Source organism: Aulonocara stuartgranti (assembly GCF_965226115.1).
Source record: "Aulonocara stuartgranti genome assembly, chromosome: 17".
Taxonomy (NCBI): domain Eukaryota; kingdom Metazoa; phylum Chordata; class Actinopteri; order Cichliformes; family Cichlidae; genus Aulonocara; species Aulonocara stuartgranti.
In genome coordinates, this window is record NC_138953.1 from 21,839,456 (window position 1) to 21,859,771 (window position 20,316).

Below are 20,316 nucleotides of genomic sequence, written 5' to 3' on the forward strand. Positions count from 1 at the left end.
CTTGCCATGAATGTTTCTCTTTTCTTTGGTACTTGAAGCAAAGCACCACAAAAATAAAGGCTGATCCAATAAAAAATAATGTTCTTGGTAATAGCTCAGACATGTTCTGGAAACTGGCCATCGGAGGACAACCTCCCAGTGGAAAACTTGATCATTTTCGGCTTTATGAGCCGATTATGAGAGCCGGAAATCATCACTATTTTTAGCAGAAGTGTCTCCTGCCACATTTGTGTCATGTGGGAAGGATGGTAGAGTTGGGTAAAACTTTATAAATTGTCTATTTTTGATAAGCGCGAGGTTTCCTAATTGTTTGCTCTTTCAGGTACGTTGCTCAGCCAGATAAGATCTTATAGAAATCATTGCTCTGTAATTATTGCTTAAATATTGAAGTTACAGCTATTCAAAGTCTAACAAAACATTAGATGTGAGTGCAACAGTCATGTTGTACACTGACAGACTGTACATAAAAGATGGTTGTAGCCACCAACGTAGCTACAGACCAGCTCATTGTACCTTGTTTTAAAGCCTTGAAGTGGGCAATCTATTCATTGCTTTCTTTATGCTTACAAACTAAAATGTGATCCAATTCCAAGGTAGCCTTGCTCTGTGGCTTATTGTGTTTTTTTCTGGCCTTTTTTAACCCTAAACGCGACCATCATTTAGAAAATGAGCATCATGTTGTATTAAGTAAGAAATCTGTCCCTTCTGATATCAGAAGAAATGCAGATAAGGCACTTTGATACAACGTCCATCTTTGATGCACAGTCAGAACTTGCCGTCCTTCAGATTTGTTCCCTTCAACAACAACCCAGCCCCTGATTTATGACACAGTCAAGAAAAAGAAATAATTCCAGGCATTTGTGTGCGTTTTGGTTTTTGCTGCCGTACCGAAGCACTTGCTAAGGTTTGTCTGTTTGTCGATGAAGACTTTGGCAGAGACCACATTTCCGAAAGGCATGAACATCTGCAGTATGTCCTGGTCTCCAAACTCCTGGGGCAGGTGGTAGATGAACAGGTTGGCACCTTCAGGACCTGAGGTGGAGGAGGGGTGGGGGATATGCAGAGCAGATATGAGGTCAGTATAGTTTTTCCATTTAAGCAAACCTGCAGCAGAGGGAGCGCTGCACTGTGGCTGTCGTCATAGGAACTCGGCACAAGCACGCCGCTTCCCACAATGTCCCATGACCTTGGGTTTGTTATTGAATTTAAACAGCATTCTGCAATTGTATTGAAAATACAACAAAGATGAAAGCTTTTGGTTTTCAGCTAAATAATTATATTTTGGTTTGCTTCAAACAAAAGTAGTTCCCTATTCTTTTGCTTTTGATTTATTCATTCTCTCAGCCGCATGTAGTCTCTCTTAAGAGGGGTCATAGGGTGCCCTCCTACCCAGCCTCTATCGCACATTCTAATAATTCTAATAGGTCAGATCTCTCAGAATCATTTAATATGCTCTCCACAGCTAAATGAAGCAGCGAGGGAGCCCAGTGTTTGGCACATCTTTGTTCTCCCTGAGGGGTTTTGAACTCCTGGATGGACTGTCAAAGAAAGACAGCTTCTTTACAAATTTATCTTCGCTGCAAGCCGAGATGAGAAGTGCACAAACAAACAGTATGTGGCTCTATTTGTTTTACTAGACATTTCATCATCTGGTTTGTATTCAGCGCTGTCGTCTAAAGCTTTTGGGTAAATTTAACTTCAGCTGCCAGGTTCTGTACGTCGGCGGCACTTTGCAGAAGCGCTGATGTGCAGGCTGACCAGTTTTCACATTTTCTCTCTCAGACGTTGTAATAAAAGTATTGATCAGAATCCAAGAGAGGTCTGATTAAACACTCCTTTTTTTTTTGCTACAAAAACAATGTGAAATGAGTTATTATAAGTGAAATAAAGGACATAAAAATAGGTTTGGTCCAGTTGTAAAACAAGGAATTTGGTTTTAAGAGATGAGGATGAACTTTTTTATGAACTGAAACGTTGTTTAGTTTTAAAAGTAATTTTTTTTAAACTCTTTGCCCACGTTAGGACAACATTTGACTATTTTGCAATTATGAGTTTCAAACCTCAGAATATACACTAAGTTGCCAAAGGTATTCAGTCACTCATCCAAATGACTGAATTCAGGTGTTCCACTCCCCTCCCTGGCCACAGGTGCATAAAATCAAGCAACTAGGCGTCCAAACGGCTTCTACAAACTAGAGATGGCACGATACCACTTTTTTATGTCCGATACCGATACCGATATCATAAATTTGGATATCTGCCGATACCGATATGAATCCGATATAGTGTTTTTTAATCAACAAAACTGTTTTTTAAAATATCTTGCTGCATTTTGCAAGTCTGCAAGTTCATACTCAAGTTTAAAACAACAACTACACTAAAGCTATTCTGTTATACCTGTGTACAAAAAAAATATTTAATAGTTCAGCAATACTGATCAATCTAATAAACTTAGACCTACACCATCCTCCCTATTCTGGTATTTTAAAGAGTACTTAGCGTAAATATTAAGCAACCTAACTAATAGGGTTCCAACTCCCAGCAACAACAAAAATAAATAAATAAAAAATAGGGAACCACCCCTCACGCGCCACCTCATGATGCTTAATCGACGTAATCAACCTTAATTTGATGCAGTGTGAAAAAAAATGCACAGAAATCAATTATTTTTCAAGAAATATTAAATAGATTCAACATCTTTCTTCAACAAAATTGCAGACTGCACAGATGGTACCTTCCCAAAGGAAAAAGTACTATAGCTTACTAGGGTATATATATTAGACTTAATAGTCACTATATACAGTAATTGACTTCTATTCATTTTACATCAAATTAAAACTTTGTGTGTCAGATAATTATTTATTAAAAGCTAGACATTTTAAATGAGAATAAGAAAGAAAAGTATGTCTTTGTGCCCCCTTTTCCCTGTTAATGCCCTATCGGCCCCCCTGGCTAAACTTTGCTAGATCCGCCCCTGCACAGTTACCAGCGTCAGCTACGTAGAAAAAGATCCTGGTGTAGAAAGTAATATTAAATAAATTCTAACAACAGCTTATCAAGCTTAAACGTGCTGCTGTTGTTCAGCCGCTGGTTTCCTCTTTCTGGTGCAAAGTGGGCCAAAAACAAAGACGGACTCGCGACAGAAAAGCCGATCAGCTGATCATTTAAGCAGTTTCACGATTGAAGTAGCAGCTGGAGAGCGAGAGGCAGTCGCTCGTTAAGCTTAACGCAGGAATGCTTTACAAACATTCAGAGATGGACTTACACACTTGCTTTACTTCTCTCGGGGATAACTTTGTCGGAGATGAAATGCCAGGTTGCTAGCGAAGCTCCAAATGCTATCCAGACCACAGGTCCCGCATGCCACAGCCGCTCTATCACGTGATGCATACTGCTCCGACATGCTAACGTTCTGAGGTGAGTTACGGCGTGTTGCAAGTTTTGTGAGGTGCTTTCGTGATATTTAATGGATCGGATTACATTTTTTATTTTTCTCCGATATCCGATCCAGTCATTTAGGTCAGTATCGGACCGATACCGATACGTAATATCGGATCGGTCCATCTCTACTACAAACACCTGTGAAAGAATTGGTCGCTCTCAGGAGCTCAGCATGGTACCATGATAAGATGACACCTATGCAACAAGTCAAACAAAGTGGAAGTGATTGGTAATGATAGCAACTCAGCCATGAAGTGCTAGACCATGTAAAATAACAGAGTGGGGTCAGCAGATGATGAGGCAGATGGTGCACAGAGGTCGCCAACTTTCCGCAGAGTCAGTCGCTACAGACCTCTAAACTTCATGTGGTCTTCAGATCAGCTCAAGAACGGTGCTTACAGAGCTTCATTGAATGGGTTTCCAAGGCCGAGCAGCTGCATCCAAGCCTGAGATCACACCTCTCTGTCTAACAATATGATGGATGACTCTAAGTTTGGCGGTTACCAGGGGAACGGTACTTGTCTGGGGGCGATTATGGCGTGGGATTGCTTTTAAGGAGTTGAGCCTCTCAGTTCCAGTGAAATGAACTCTTAATGCTTCAGCATACCAAGACATTTTGGGACAATTTCATGTCCCATCTTTGTATGAACAGTTTGGGTTGACCAACATGACTGCGCACCAGTGCACAAAAGCGAGGTCTACGAATACATGGATGAGCAAGGAGGTGTGGAAGAACTTGACTGCCTTGCACAAAGTCCTGACCTCAACCCGACACAGCTCACAAATGTGCTTGTTGAAGAATGGTCAGAAATTCTCACAAACACTCCCAAACATTGCGGAAAGCCTTCCCAGAAAAGCTGGAGCTGAGAATGAGATGTGAAGGCAGACAAGCGAATACGTTTGGCAACATAGTGTATCAAGAAAGTCGTGGTTTGACGACGATGAGAATAGTTTCCAGATTTCTCCACTAACATCTGATGCAAACCCTGCCACTTTGTTCTATCAGCAGGCGTGAACTATGACAGAAACCTTTCAGTTCAGAAAAGAGCTTCAAGGGCTACAACTAGTAGACTTTCAAGGGGTAAAGAGTTAAAAAGCCAATTTTTTATGTTTTTAGCACAGATTTTTATTACTTGATAAAAACTAACATTTTATCAGGACATTACACCACAACACTATAACTTTATAGAGTCTACTCGTGATTTCAGCGCTGAGTTTAAATGCCCGTTTGCTTTTTTGAAGAGCAAATCCTGGAGGAGACGCACGTTTAGGGGAAAAAGTTGCTGCTGTAAACACTCTCAAATCTAACTCCCACTGAGCAGCACTGATGTGCAGACATACAGCCTTAGGCTACTGACCCTCTTTCTGGCTGCCGGCAGCCCCTTGCTGCTGCAGCAGGGACTGGCTGTAGAGGGTGGGCAGCGCTGCGGCGGCGTACTGCTGGATCCCTGAGTAAGCCTGCGTCAGCGCGTCCATGGTGCCTGCCGTCCCGTTGGTGAGCCCTGCGCCGCCCAGGCCTCCGTTTAGAGCCGCCATACCTGAGAGCATTTGAGCAACTTTACATAAAACCCAACAATAAAGAAAGAAGAGTGCACTTACTCATTAGCGCTCCCACTGAAGGTTGTGTTTTTTAACCACACATACACACACACACACCCACAAGAACATACAGGACACGAGACACACAACACACAAACACCGACAGCTACGCTGGACCATACTGTAAATTGCACTCACATCGACACGCACACACACACACGCACAAACAAACAGAGGACCAACCGTGTGACAAGAAAACACAAAGGACGAACACATACAAGCACAGGACACACACAGAGGATTCATTTAAACACGTTAAAGTATGAAGGAAGCTGATGACAGCCAGAGCTGCACGGGTATCTCGGAGTAAAAAGCATGCAGCGCTGCATGCGCACACACAGAAACACACTCGGAGACCACAGCAGCGTCGACGGAACGACAAAAATAAATAAATAAAATAAAAAGAAGATGAAAAATTATCTTTCGCTTCATTCAAAGTGGCGTTGTTAAACAAATACTGGGGTGCGATCATGTGTGCTTTTCCTGCCCGTGACGGCTCTCTTTAGGGGTGAAGACAGGCACGCGGCGCGTAAAGGGTAGGCGGGGAGGGGAGGGGAGCGTGGCGATTTTAAAAAGTGAAGGAACACAGCAGTAACACTCATTAGCTGCATGTAACGGCTTAATATCACAACGGAGGGCAACTTGTCAGAGGGGGTCTGACACTGGCTCGGCGTCCTGTCGCCTCGCCGTCAGACACAGTGAAATAAATTATCACCGCGGCGCTCTGGATTATAGGTCACTCATTTATTCAGGAATAATTGCACCAGTGACCTTTGCAATTCAATTAAGGCCTAGATGTGTTTAAATGAGGGCGGTTGTTGGTGGTGGGTGGGTGAGTGGGAGGAAGGATGCGCTAAGAGGAGAGAAGGGTTAGTGAGGACAAAATGGGATGCAAAATGAAAGCGACCCATTCGGCTCAGAAGGACGAGCACGTGTGTGTGTGTGTGTGTTTAGACATGTTCTGTGTTTTTGTACCTGCGTGCGCTCGAGTAGACGCATATATAATTTACACAGCGGACACAGCTAGTCGAACCGAAGAGCGGTAAAGGTCAGGGGAGAATAATGTGGTGGAAGAGGCTGGTTGTACAGGATCTCTGCTGTCATAACAGCTCTGATTAAGATCCCAGCCCCGTCTCCCCGGAGGTCAAAGGCAGGACGCGCACCACACGGCTCGGCAGATGCCAGAACGCCACACAGGGCGGCCGTGCGGTCGATACGATCCACATGTGGAAAGAAACATGTGTGTGACTCGCTTAAACTTAAAATGGATTAATGAACCACCCAGCTGTGTTAATGCTTTGACAGCAAATTAGACTATTTTTTTTTTACTTCGAAGAAAGAAAAAAAAAAAGAGTCTTATTTAGCTTTTATTATTGGGACAAAAACAGCCTTTTTGGGCCCTCTTGTGCAACAAAATGATCAAATATTGTATTTCCTAGCGTGACAGCAGCCTGAAAAAAATTGCGGTTTCTCCTTTTGACATTTAAATGATCAAATTTGAGTTTGTTTTGTGTTAAATTCTAACACAACACATCTACCTTTTATATTTTTGGCATGACATTGAAAAGATTTGTATTTACCAGCCAGGAAAATTGATAGAACTGCATTGTGAGGGTACAATTACAACATTTACATAACAGTAAATGTGAAATTGGCAGCTAACCAAAGGAAGAATTACAATTTTGGCCTTTAGCCCCCCGTGCAACTTGTCCAAACCGCTTTGCGGAAACAACAGAAAACACAACAGTGACACAACAAATCCAACACGATGTGAAACGATGACACAGCGACAGCCTTTGTTAGGCAACGAGCAGCACGCCAACTACGCCAGGATGGCACACCGGCACTCTTACAGCAAGCACAACCCGGGACACAACCAGGAAGCGGATGAAGAGATGAGTGGAGGAATGGATGAAATATGTGTTGGCAGGTGATTTTATGCAGTAGCCGTCTTTAAAAGAGGAACAACCATTTATTTTTTAAGTCAAACTGAGACACAGAGAGACGACGGGAGGAACCAAACTCTGGGAATTTTAGCAAAAGCGGGAATACCGAAGCATCACGCTGTCTTTTTTCTGTTTCAGAAGAAAGCCAAGTGATGCATGGTGATAGTCAGTTTCAACATTTCTGATATTTGTATACTTAGGAATAGCCGTTCGCATTAGAGTTGGACAAACGTATGGATTTTTGATATACTCGTTCTTCGTTCAATGAGATTAAATATTGATTTTCTTTGGCATGCATTTTACTCCTACTACCAAATCTGCACATTCTTGGTTCCAGCAGATTTAAATGCAGAGTTTGTTTAACGTACAAGTGAATCATTCAAAGTCATCAGAAACCCCATTTGAGTCAACCCCCCCGACAGCTGCGGCTACGTCTCTCTGCACTGACTCACAGGCTTTGCGGTTGTGATGTCGCCGTTGGTTGTGTATGATCAGAGGTGGAGGTGGAGTGGCTGATGGCAGGGTGAATACTCACTGTTAACGCTACCTGCTAGTGCATTAATGTTGTTCAGGCCCACAGTTGCTCCTGCCAGGCCCTGCAGGGTGCCCAGAGAGGTCAGAGAGTTCATGGCGCCAGCGTTGGAGCTGGCTGTGGTGCCCGCTGCTGGGGGAAGAGGAGGAGGAGAAGGAGGAGGAGGAGGGATAAGGACAGAGGTGAAGAGGGAGAATAGGAGACAAAAGAAGTGGACATGTTACATAAACATATAGAAAACAAAGCAACAAGGTTCCTTGTGTAGAGGTTCAGGCTTTTGCATAGCTTGATCTTCATTTAAAGCAAACAGTAAGTGCTCCATTGTAGCAAATTAGCATCAGCTTTTGGTGCATTTATCACAGACAGTGATGACAAAGAATTTGGAAAGAGATGTGCTACACAGACCAAAGGGAGCTGGCTCAGATTACTTCCTGTAAGTTCATCTCTTTAATGGCTGCACGCTTCAGTTTCTTGAAACTTGGTGGCAAGCTGAATCACAATAATCGGTCATTACTGAGCCTAAACATTTACTACTTCTAGACATGAACTACATAGAGTAAAAGGTAAAAAACAACAACAAAAAAACAGGCACTGGTTTGGCATCAAGAGACTAAAAATGCTGTCCAGTTCAGGCTTTGTCTCTCCCAAAAAACGTGAAATGGACACGCATGCAGAAGTTGCATTATCAGCAGGTAATGTGTGTGTGTGAGTGAGCGATGAACCAAACTTCTAAAACAAAGCTTTAATTTGAACCCCACTTGAGAGAAAAACGTTTTGCCCCACAATGTGCAACCTGGGGCTGAAGAAGCTGCTGAAATTCTTTAGTCTAACTAAAAAACTACAATAACCTAAAACTAACATTTGGAAATTGGACTTGCCAGGACAGAATGCTTGTTAGACATGTCGGGCTCCTCGTGCTGTAGTGTCTCCTGAAGGGCTCAATTTCCTGCTTTGACAGCATATTAAAACTTGGCTTCAGCTCCTTCACAGTGCGTTCTCTACACTGCAGCTTTTTGCTAGCAGTAGGAACTGACAAGGAGGCACCTTCATGTAATGCAAATCAGTGACGAGGAAGGAGCTGTGGCTTGATTGTCCTTCGTTTTTTTCTTCTTCTGTCTTTTAGAGCAATTAATATGACTAACTTATTCATGCAAATGCAGGTTTGCAGATGTTTCTGTGCATATTTTTTTTTCTCAATTTGAGACCGAGACTCCTTTCTTCAACGGGCAAAGAGAAAAAAGCTTTGTGAGCTCGTGGCGACGATGAATGCCGAGAGGCTGATGGAGAAATCACTTCACAATTTGTTTATCTCTCGAGTTCAGCCGGTGTGAATGGAGAAAAGGGAGCATCTCTCTGACAAGAAGCACCACGGTTCAAGGCAGAAAAGATCTTAATAAAACCAATTCTCCTCATAGTTCCTTTATGAGTGTTTGATCTGATGCTATACTGATGCTTAAACATGCTACAAGTGGCACCTTTAATTAACCTTTACCAAACAAGCAGTGGCACCTTGACCTTAAATATATTAATCTATAGAAGTGTATGGAGATGATAACAGAATTCTGCATGGTATGTTGTGCACCAAAGCAAGTATACTGCAGGATTGCTGCAATCGAGGTAATGCTGTAAGAGCATTACATAAACATAAGGACAATCCAAAGAAGCACAGATATGCACAGAATGCATATAACAGTCAAACCTCAGAAATGTGGACTATAATTAAATGACTTTTCCCTGGTTTTATTTTAAATCAACTGAAACACACAAAAACAGCCAACGGGCGATGGATGAATAGACCACAGCTGGACGCAAACTCACGCACACATACACCTGAACACGCAGTGATGGCAAATGTGTGGACAAACTGGTGGACAGGTAGGATGGGGTGGGTAGGGAAATGTGGTGCACAAAGCCTTCGATCTCATTCTGCTTAGAACAAAAACAATTTCTTAAAAAAGTATTAATTTACCCTTGTTTTCATGAAAGCGATGCCAACAAAGCAGGACTGCGGCTGAACACGTTAAGAAATGTTGCGGTAAAAGGAAGCGTAATGTCAGCACACGGCCTGTCTCCATGCAGAACTGTCTATATTTATCAAAACTGGCGTGACGTTTTCAGTTTCATGCAGTATATGCCGCCACTCATTCACAAAGAGCGGCTCACATTGGACTGACATTCAGAGAGAGAGAGAAGAAGAAGAAGAAGAAGAAGGAGGGAGACACAGGCGGGAATAAAAGAGAGAAGGTGAAAAGTATGGCGAGAACGAGACGAGAACAGGCGTTCACGCCAAGCGCAGATCAGCTCGGTGAAGGCAGGAAGTGGGATGAAGAGGCGCAAGTGTTAACGAGGGAGGAGATGGGGGGGGGGTGCGTATGGGAGGAGGGGGGTAGTTTTTCATATTCATGCTCTGTTGGGAGTGCGCACCAAAAGAGACAGCAAAACCACGGCTGCTGGAGCGAGGCCGAGCCGACATGAGAGGGGAGGATGACGGAGCAGAAACAGGGAGCTTGTCAAAAGCGGGGCGGCAGGAAAAGACGAGGGCAACGAGAAGGAACACAAGGAGAGGAGAGGAGAGGAGGAGGGGCAGCGCGAGTGAGAATGAAGAAGAGGTAGGAGGGGGGAGTCTGAAGGTGATGATATTTAACCTTAGCCGGGTTCAGGAGGTTTTTAAAACCCACAGCTATGAACACAGAAACAACACAAACAAACGCCGTCCGCTGGGAAAGAAAACCAGTCTGCTGCTCTAAAAAGTTTCTACAATGTCTCCAGAGCTGGTGAGGTGAGGCATGAACAAAGAAATCGACCAAAAATAGGACGGAAGAAACACACATAGGTCTAAACCTGACGGGAACACTTAAGCACGAAAACGCACATACATGCGCGCGCACCATGGACAGCGCATGTGTATCACAGGATGGCATGGCTGTGGGGCGACATGGTGAGGGAGGTGAGGCAGGCAGGCAGCGGGTGAGTAACACAGCATGGTGTCTGTCTTGATATGAAGGTGGACACACACACATACACACACACCATGGGAATGTGCCAGAAAGAAGGTCAACAACACTGACGGGGATCCAAACAATGAGGATGTTTCGGCAGTAATGGTGTCGGTGATGATGCGGCGGGGATCGTGGGACGACAACAGTGGCAATGGTAACGATGGAGAGCGAAGGACGCAGGCAGGCGTCGGGCCCTCCACCCTCCCCCGGCGCTGGACCCCCCAACCTGAGTGGCTGTGGCGTTACCTGGGCTGGCCAACGCTCCCAGGGAGGCGGCGTTGGAGGACAGGGGGTTTGCGGTGGAGGGGCTGGCTGAGTTTTGGGCCGCCGCCGCTGCCGCCGCTAAAGTGGCCAGGTTCTGCAACTGCAGAGCACTCATACCTGGAGAGAGGAGCCAGAGAGGGTGGTGTCAAACCTGGGGCTGAGGCGTGGCTGGGTCGCCTGGCTGGACCGGGACAGCGTACCAGAGGACAGCACTGAACACACGTTAGCTGCTGGGCGTCCGGAGGTGTACAGCAGTGGAGTGTGTGGATATCCTGCACATGTAAACCTTGAAATGCTCTTTATTTGAGGTCTTTGTGAAGAATCTGTAGCGTGTGCAGGCAAACACTACAGAAGCTGATTTTGCTAATAAGTCCCCAAAGTGTCTGAATCAGTAAAAAGCAGCTGTTGCAGTGTTTTAGGTTTGGCGCGTTTCTCTGAGGCGGAGCTGCTCCGGAGGAAGAAATCATCTCAGCGATTTAGTTAATGTTATATATTTTTTTATATTCAAGAAGCATTAAAGCTCAGCGGAGAGGGCTCAGACAATGCAGGAGGAAACTAACCTTCCTACAGTGCTTATATGGGCTTTTTAGCCAATTATACCACTTTAGATTCAACAAGAGCTCCGAGTCTGCTCAGCTAACTCATGCTTCTATAAATAAATGTCTGCCAGCTCAACAAAGACCATCACATCTATATCACAGGGTAATGATGGGAGCTTTTATGATATTGTAGTTCAGAGGATGAAACTAAAGGGCACCACACATTGGAACTGGCCTATATCGGCCTTGTTGACTGATGTCAACCTGTACCAGTTTGTTTGATAGTTTGCAGGTATCAAGGTGCAGATGTGGAAAAAGCCCATAAAACTCTTACGTTTATGCAAAAAACAGAACACAAAACTATTTTTGCACCAGCAAATTGCCAAAATGCCATTTAAACGATCAAAATAGGCACTTAATGTGAGAGTCAATGAATCCTTAAAAGCTAAAAGTTCAGTTTTTAAGTAAATTAGTAAACATGACACTGAATTGAGTAAAGGGCCAAAGAAAGACTAAACATATGGGTGTATTCATATCAGCTGGGCTCAGAGACTTCAAATATAAAAATCTGGATGAAGTCCCATCATCCTCCTGAGGCTGGAGCTCTTGTTGGGACCTATTTTTAATTTTTCCGAGCTATTTGGGATTAGGTGGACCATCGTCTTTCAAATAATGTTTAAAAAGTACAACCTTGCATGGGGACAGTGGGTTTATGGTACATTATAAATTCATCATTGTCACAAGGTACAAAACACTTCGAATTTATAGAAAAGCATAAATATAATGACCCCGTGTGAGGATGTGTGAGGGTCTCAGGAGGGTTAAGAAGTAGAAAACAAGAGGAGACACGTTGCTTATACTCTTATGCTTATACTGTCAATGAAAAGAAGCCCCTGCTTTATTTTATATTCACTGTAACTAAGAGTGGGACCAGAATTGAGAAAATTATCATCATGTTTTATTAAATTTGACTTACGGCTCAGTCACAGTAGAGGGAAAAATGAGGACCGCAAACTCACTGCGGCTACGGAAAATCTGGGAATTTGGTGACTGAGTTCAAGCAGTTGTTGGAATCAACTGGTCGCCCAGATGTGCAACATCCTCACCCTCTGGTGGGAGGTAACTGGTCTCCAAATGATCATGGTCTGATTGAACTGACTGCATTCACTTTAAAGGTGTGGAAATAACTGTCATCTAATATAGCCGATCGTCAACATGTTGCAATCAATCTGAGTCAGTCTGTGCAACTTGCCTGCAATATATATATATTTTTTGCAGTAGTGGACTCTTAAGGTAAGGTTACTGAGCGCCTACGTCATCGCGCAGTTGAATCACCGTCCTTGAGCAACTACGTCACTATATCTGGAACCATTTCTGTTTCTCCAAGGTTCAGTAGTTAATGTGACTTTCTCTGAATGCAAGTGGCAAGATTGCAATTTTAATTGTCAACTCGACCTAATTCAAAGCAGACAGAGTCCGTCTTGTTTCTGCTTTATCGCCGTCCTGATGCACCAAAGTCGCTTGGAGGATGGCACCTGGCTGCGAGTGCTGCCAAGGCTTGGTCTGCTTCTTTGAAGGCACCATTTCAGAGGCAATAAAACTTCAAGTTCATGACATACTGTCCCAATAATTTTGGTCATGCAACCCCTATTTTCCCTAATGTGACTGTGGCGTTAAAACTACTGATTGAGGCCATAAATTCCAGCGGAAAGTATTTACTGAGATCATAAATCGAATGAGAAGTAAGTTTCCATTAGACTTTACTAGATGAGTCACTCCCTGCTGGCTATTACAAACAATGACCGTTTAGAGTACCTGGACATTATGCAGTCTACGGCTGGCCCCTATGTGATGCCAAATGATTGAAGCCTTCCCCTTTAAACTAAATATTAAAGCCCTCTCCCTTTCAGCAGTCACCCTCTATTTCAGGGACCCCTGAAGGCTGAACTCTCCTCATTGTTAATCTTCTTTCTGGCATTAAGCATACGGCCTGTACTTAAGCATAATTAATGCCTATGTGCCAACGCCTAAATGATGGCGAAGCAGAGGCTATAAAACACTGTCTGTGAGCACAACTCAACCTTTCACCTCACTCCACAAATACGCGCGTGTGTGTGTGTTAGTGTGAGTGTGTGTGAGTACAAAACCTCCGAAAGCAAACAGTCATCAGAGCAGAAAGTAAAGGTCTTACCACAGAGATGCTTCCTCTGCCTCGTGTTAAAAGGGTGGACACTGTCAATGTGAGGTGTATGCGTCGTATATACAGTTTGCGTGTATATACCGTACCATGAGATTACACGCACACACACACACTCTTGCACACGGATACAAATAAGACACACACGAACAAGACACCATGAAGAAAATCCATCTTGTTTGACACCGTGGTGAATGCTTAGAGGTTCTACAAAGATATCCTTCACCCAGACAGTCAAATTGAACGCAGCCAATGACGACAGATATCGAGGTGCTGCAGCAGGAAGTGTGTGTGTTGTGTGTGTGTAAACAAAGCTAAAGACACCAAGCGCGCGAGTGTGCCTCTGCACGCATCTGAGTTTTTCCCCCACTCATCTGCGCTTACTTACACCGAAGCCAAAACCAATCTCGTTTGCAAAGCGATTTTCTCCAATTTTCCGTCGTACATCACAACCCGAAATGGATTTCTACTTCTGCGCAAAGGTGGGGATAAAAACCGCCGCCGCTCTTTCTATCGCATCCCATGAAACGCACGCTCCAGCCTAATTCAAACAGTGTTGTTTTTCCAGATAAGGCAGACAATGCGCCACATGAGCGAGGAGATATGTGGTTTCAGCGCTGCTGCTAGATCTCATTTCTGACTCCACGGAGCAGGTAACACAGAGGGAAGGCTGTTTACAAGAGCTCTCATTCATACCTCTTTATTATAATCGAAAGCATGTTTTTATTTTGCAGACCTCCTCCTTGTGTGAGGCAGAGATCCACAAACACGCTCGAGTGTGTTTACAATGCTAATAAATGGTCATTGTAGAGAATCACTTCACTTTTACCTTCGCTGCGCTTTTTCCCCCACCTTCGTTTGTTTCCTCCTTTCCTTTCCACTTTTTTCTTTCCTCATCTTTCCATCATTGTCATTTTCCTTTTTCTGCCCTTGATTTACTTTCTTCTTCTCTACTTTGGTTCTTATGTATGTTTCTGCTTCTTTAACTTTCATTTTCTTATTCTTTCGTTTCCACATTTTTTCCTTTTATTCCCTCTTCTTTTCCTCGCTTTCATTTCCTACTTTCCTTGCTTTTTAATTTCCTCCCTATTCTTGCTTTACATTTTCCTTTCCCTTCTCTGCTTCATTGCTCTCCCTTCTTTCCTATATCCTGACCCCTTCATCTATCTTTCCCTACTTACCCATTTCTTATCTTCCTTTTCCCTACTTCCCAATTTTCGTACTGGCCTTTTCCTCCCTCGTCTACATTTTTAGCTTTTCAGTACCTCATTTCCCACCAACCCTTTTCCTGGTCCATTTTTCCAGCCTTTCTTTTCTCTCCCTCAGTCGATGACAAAGACAATTCCAGCAGCTCCCTTTTGTCTCTATCTTTTGCACTCATTGCAACCTCTTTTCTGCCTTTTTTCTTCTTTTCTACACCCATTCTTACTTGCATTTGTCGAAGACAGTCACCCTCATTGAACCAGCATTTATTTTCAAGCCAGTTATGAGAGAAAAGGAAAGAGAGATCGTATGAGACAAATTCATTCTATTTTCCACATTGGGGCCGGGGTTTCAGGGCCGGCCAGATGGTTCGCGAGTGTGTGAGTACATATGTGTGCAGGGATGCACGTGTGTGCGTGTGCGCTCCCTGCAGCTTGTATGGCAGCGCCGGCCTGCACCAGGCTGCCGTTGGCTGCATCTAATTGAATGCTCATTGGTGTAATTGAAGCCTCTCAGCTCTGCAGCTCCTCGTGTTAAAGACTGGGACCAGATGTCATTCAGCTGTCTCACATCTCCTGCCAATCACTAATACTCGCTCCCTCTCCCTTCTCGCGCTCCGCATCGCAGATGGAGGACCAACAGATCTCCAGATTCAGACACCGTTACTCACTCGCCGCTCCAAATCCTAAAGCCTGTTTGTCAGCGTGAGTGTATATTCGAAAGGAAAATGTATGTTTGAGCCCAACGGCAGAAAATTTTAAACAGCTGCGGGGAAACTGCGAGGCACTGCAACTCAGGGGAACGTGACAGAACACGAGAGGAGACAAGACGGGGCTCGCCACTTTAAAAAAGTCTTATCACGCTCGGATCCTTTGGCAGTTTCTTTATGCGCGCTAAACAACATACAATTAAAAGCTAACACCTCGCGAAGAAAGCGAACCAAAGGAGGGCAGAACAGTCGGAGTGCGAAGGCTGGAGGGAGGCGTAAAGGGGAGATGAAGAAACTGTGAGTGAGGAGGGTGGGAGGTGGGGGAGAATCTGCAAAAAGGAGGCTTAAAATAAAAAAGCAAGAAAGAGGAGACGAGTTTAATGGAAAGAGAGAAGAAAGTTGAGATGATGAGTATCCACGAGTGCCTGAAAGTCTTAAATAACCCAAATTTTAAAGCCCTAAAAATTATATTTCTTAAATACAGAGATTTTATCTTGTTCAACATTTAATAGCAGAGCTTCTTGGCGAGCTCAAGGCTTAGATTAATACAGAACTGGGTTAATACAATATGCATTTTTTATTGCTGCAGCTTCACTTAGGAGAATTACTGTCCCATACCGCTTCATTTCCTGTCTTCACGTGTTGGAAAACCTTCACTGGCTGTTATTTGACTACGCTTTGTCTATTGAAGGATTATGCAGATTAGTGCATATTTAATGAGATAATGCCTCATGTGCATGTAACTGTCCAAATGTAAGTCAGCACCTGGGGAAGTTTCCCGATAATGAAAATTTCTCCCTGTAAATACTAAAATAATAACACTAAAATATTAAAAATTATAGTTTTACATACTTTAAGCCTAACATCTACCTAACATCTCTGATGTTTAGAGCATCCAATAAAATCAAAATGTTTGATTATTTCTAGCAGATTTCCAGGTTTTATCTGAAGTTCGGTTTTCTGGTCTGGAGAAATTCGCGCATATTTAGGTAGATAATTGCCTAATTTGCAGATTTAAACATAAAATTTCAGAATGCTTGCAACATGGAAAATATTTGTGTTAATGTAAGGAAACTATTGAGGAAGTTTAATTATGCTATGCTGCTTATAGGTCATTCAGGGCCTCATTTATAGAGCACTTTACTCAAAAACATGCCAAAAATGTACTTTTTTCTGTCTGCTGGGAGTAAAAGACATTTGCCGTTCAAGGTATTTCCACTTCATGCACTGTTCAAATTTCTGTTTTGAGAAAAAAAATGCAAACAGGCACATATTTATATGGGTAAATGCCTGATTTGCATAAAAACATAAACATACAAATGTCAGACCGGTTGCAACATGGAAAATATTTGTGTTAATGTAAGTTAATAATATAGGTTTACATTTCTCCCCATAAATACTAGGATCCAACATTCACAGCCAAGTATTACTGAGGTTTTATTGTTAAGAATGATTAAAAAGATTGACCTTCTCTGACTGAGTGTTTTTTGTTTTATGAAGTGATAAAAAATCTTTTTTGACAGAATCACTTCTGTTAAAATATTTGACTTTTGGTGAACTATTCAATATTTGAATTTCTATTCAAGAAAAGTATGCAATTCAGCACATATGTAGGCATGTAATATTTAATTTATACATTTAAAAATAATTTTTCAGTAAAGTTCAGACGCAGAAATAATTGTCTACAGGTAAGTAACCAGCTGTGAAAGTTTCATGGTGATACAGGCTTGTAAAAATCCTCTAGGTCGCCAATAATTTGTAATATATATCATGCAAATTTACATTAAATCCACTAGCACTTACATCAATGAAGCTTTCTGATTATATGCTGCATATTTTTATGGAAATTCTTACTCAAATGTGATTCGGAGCCTCATTTATACAAGATTTTATTCCCAAAATGTATTTTTTTCTTGCTGCTGGGAGGAAAAAAAAGCCTTTGGACAGTAACTAAATTAAAGAGTACATTTTTAACCTGGCTTTATCTAGTCTTTAAATTTCTGTTCTGGAAAAGTATGTAAGCTGGCACATATTTAGATAATGAATCATTTTCATATTTAAACCAGAAAATGTGTAATACATAAAATATTTTTCCAAAACGAAGCCAAGTTTTGCAGCGACATCTACTAGGTAAAAAATTTCAGCCTGCTCCCTTGTAGTGTCTTCCCTAAGCTCAATTCCTTTAGAGTGAACAAAAGGCTTAACTTTGCTTTGAACCTGCAGATACTCATGAAAGAAAGTATGGAAGTGAAGATGATAGATCAGAGGCCCTCCACAGGAAGAGAGCAGTAGATGGCGCCAGCCTGCAGTGCAACAAATCCACCAAAGGTGCCCACTTTTAACCATTTTCCGTGCTCCTTTTTCTTTCTCTTTCCTCCGTTCTGTGATTCATCCATCCCCGACAAAGCCTCAGTGCTACTGTTACACGCCCAGGGCACAACTCTTGTCTGGCCTCATTAAAAGATCAAGACAAATCTTAGCAACAGTTAATAAATCTTCAGGGCAAAGATCTCTCTTAACTCCACCACGCGAGTTCATCTGTTATGCTCTTTGGTCCTGTTTTAGAAGTCTGTGGGAAAAAAAAACAGAGAGGCGCAACAAAGAGTCCACTGCCGTGGTAGATCTGTGAGTCTATCGACTGATTTTTGACTCACCGGCCATCTGCTGGATCCCGCTGAAGGCTCCTAGGTTACCAGAGGAGGCTGCTTGCTGAAGCAACTGGAGAAAGAAAGAGAGGCGAGGGGGAGAAGGGAAAAGAGGAGAAGAAAGTGAGCCAGTGGATACCGACAGCTGAATACATGTCTATACTATGCAACAGTGAGAACTAAACTTGTAATGAGCGGTTTAGCAGTGTGGTTTTTGCATCAGTGCTCGATGAGTAAATGAGCTGCTAATATAGTTTGATCTCTCCTCTAAGGAAACACTGTTTGTGTTCCACCGTGATTCTCTCAGACAAGTTGAGCATGAAAGCTCTAATCTAGCCGACTAATTAGATTCCAAAACAAAAGTGGAATACTGATGCTGTCAAAAACTCATCCTTCAAAGACTTGAATTAACAGCAAATTAACATCTTGTTTCTATTGTGTGATATTTTCTTTTCCTTCCCAGAATAGAGCTTAATCTTTTGAAAGGACTGAGAAAAGGGGATTGAAAGCGCAGAAAAATCTGGGAACTCAATTCGCAAAACAATTTTTTATCTCAACGCCCCACCTTTAGCTCCAAATAAATCGATATACAGTAAGGGAGAGATGTTTGTCTGAGCTCTGTTTTACCCTCGCTCAAAGGAGAGGTGCAAATTGCAGCTAGGATCAAACAAAATGGGAATCAAATCCCCGACATTTAAGAAGTGTATTTTAACGGCGGTTTAGGTTGTTAAATTAGAAACTAAAGAGCAACGAGTCAAGGGTTAGCTCCCCAAAGCTATTGAGGAAGGAGAAGAGGAGAAAGGGGTCTCTGAACCCTAGTATAAAACGAGAAACTTCCCAATCAAAAAATCAAAAGCGTCTAAACAATTTTAGACGCTGAGCAGCTGAGCTTCTGCTGCAGCAGTTTTTAAATTGGACATCAGACGATTCCAGTACGCTCCACGCCAACCTCCAATTTTATTTTTACACCCGTTTAAATCCACAAAATTTAGACATTATAAATTTTCAAAGAGGACATCAGGCAAGCGCCTCTGTATCCATGAAATTATCTACTAACCATTTTTGATTCATACTTTTTGGAGTTAAAAGTAATGACTACTATTTTTGAAAATAGAAAACGGATAATTATTATCATTAGCAGAAAACCTCTAATTTATAGTTTATGCTAACAAATTTTGGAGAACAAGATCCACAAAAAGTTGCAAAAATCTGTTCAGGATTATCTCCAACACTCCATTCATTCACTTTTTGGTTTATCTTCTGGAAAATCCCATAATTTGCGTCACCCTCAACTTTATTTTGAATCATTTTAATACATACGCGTTACCCAACTTGCCAGATTATCTACAGACATGATCTACACGCTGGATATAGCTTCAACACATCTGTCGGCAAAACAATTAAATCATGTGTTCGTTAGTCTTCACACCCTAGTAACATACTTTTCCACATAATACTGTAATATGTTTCGATATCAGCGGCACAGAGATGTCATGCATTTACATAAAAGAGCGAGAGAAGGGTGTCAGCCTCTGATGATGATTTAGCATTTAAAAAGGAGCTACAACAGGACAGACCTCAAAGCACAATACTTTGTAAAATATCAAAGAAAACTGTTCCCACTAAAGGTGGAAACAATAGTTCTTCTTTGCTACCTAAAGCAAAAACACACTGTAAAGTACAAACAGGGTATGACGGCACAAGAGGAAGAGATGCTATCAGCTACAAAGATAACCAAGCATGTCCGGAGCGTTCGCTAGTTGCTTTACGTATGACAGGAAGAGCAAACGGCGGATGGAATTACTGATACGGTTACATAGTTGTAAAAGAACAGCTAAAGGACAGGTGGAAAATATTTTTCAGTTTTCAAGTAATAATCTGGCACATGTGAAGCTTTTAAAGATTTGTTGGTTAGGTAGTCACGTTATACATTTACGCAGCATTTCCAGGGCATACGTTAGCTAGGCTATTTTTGTGCTTATAGTTGATGTATGCCACTTCACTGGAATAGTAAGTTTGATTCTTGATTCTTCAGATCAGACAGTGTGTGATCAGTCAACCGCTAGAATGTTATGTTATACAGTGCATAGCATAATCATAAATATTAGCGCACATTTGCCTAAAATTGCTTAATATAGTTTTGAGGCTACATTGCTATTGCATTTAATTTGTAATTTTTTAGTTAACTAAAAAAATAAAATACATCAATAAAGGATGTAAAAATTATTTACCATTAAGAAAT

The 20,316-nt window shown here is 42.3% G+C and overlaps 1 protein-coding gene across 17 annotated transcripts in view; it reads right to left on the bottom strand.

Annotated features, from left to right (window-relative positions):
- The window catches only part of celf2 (cugbp, Elav-like family member 2), a 244,545-nt gene that overhangs the window by 8,523 nt on the left and 215,706 nt on the right, over positions 1-20,316 (bottom strand). For 10 of the 17 annotated variants that reach the window (XM_082509967.1, XM_082509972.1, XM_082509970.1 and 7 more), the window contains 5 exons: positions 18,084-18,147; positions 10,764-10,898; positions 7,522-7,650; positions 4,800-4,979; positions 889-1,032 (listed from right to left, as the gene is read on the bottom strand). In XM_082509967.1, coding sequence (XP_082366093.1) covers positions 889-1,032; positions 4,800-4,979; positions 7,522-7,650; positions 10,764-10,898; positions 18,084-18,147 — 652 coding nt within the window. The remainder of the gene's footprint in view (positions 1-888; positions 1,033-4,799; positions 4,980-7,521; positions 7,651-10,763; positions 10,899-18,083; positions 18,148-20,316) is intronic. The other 7 variants (XM_082509966.1, XM_082509971.1, XM_082509960.1 and 4 more) reach the window with 3 other exon arrangements.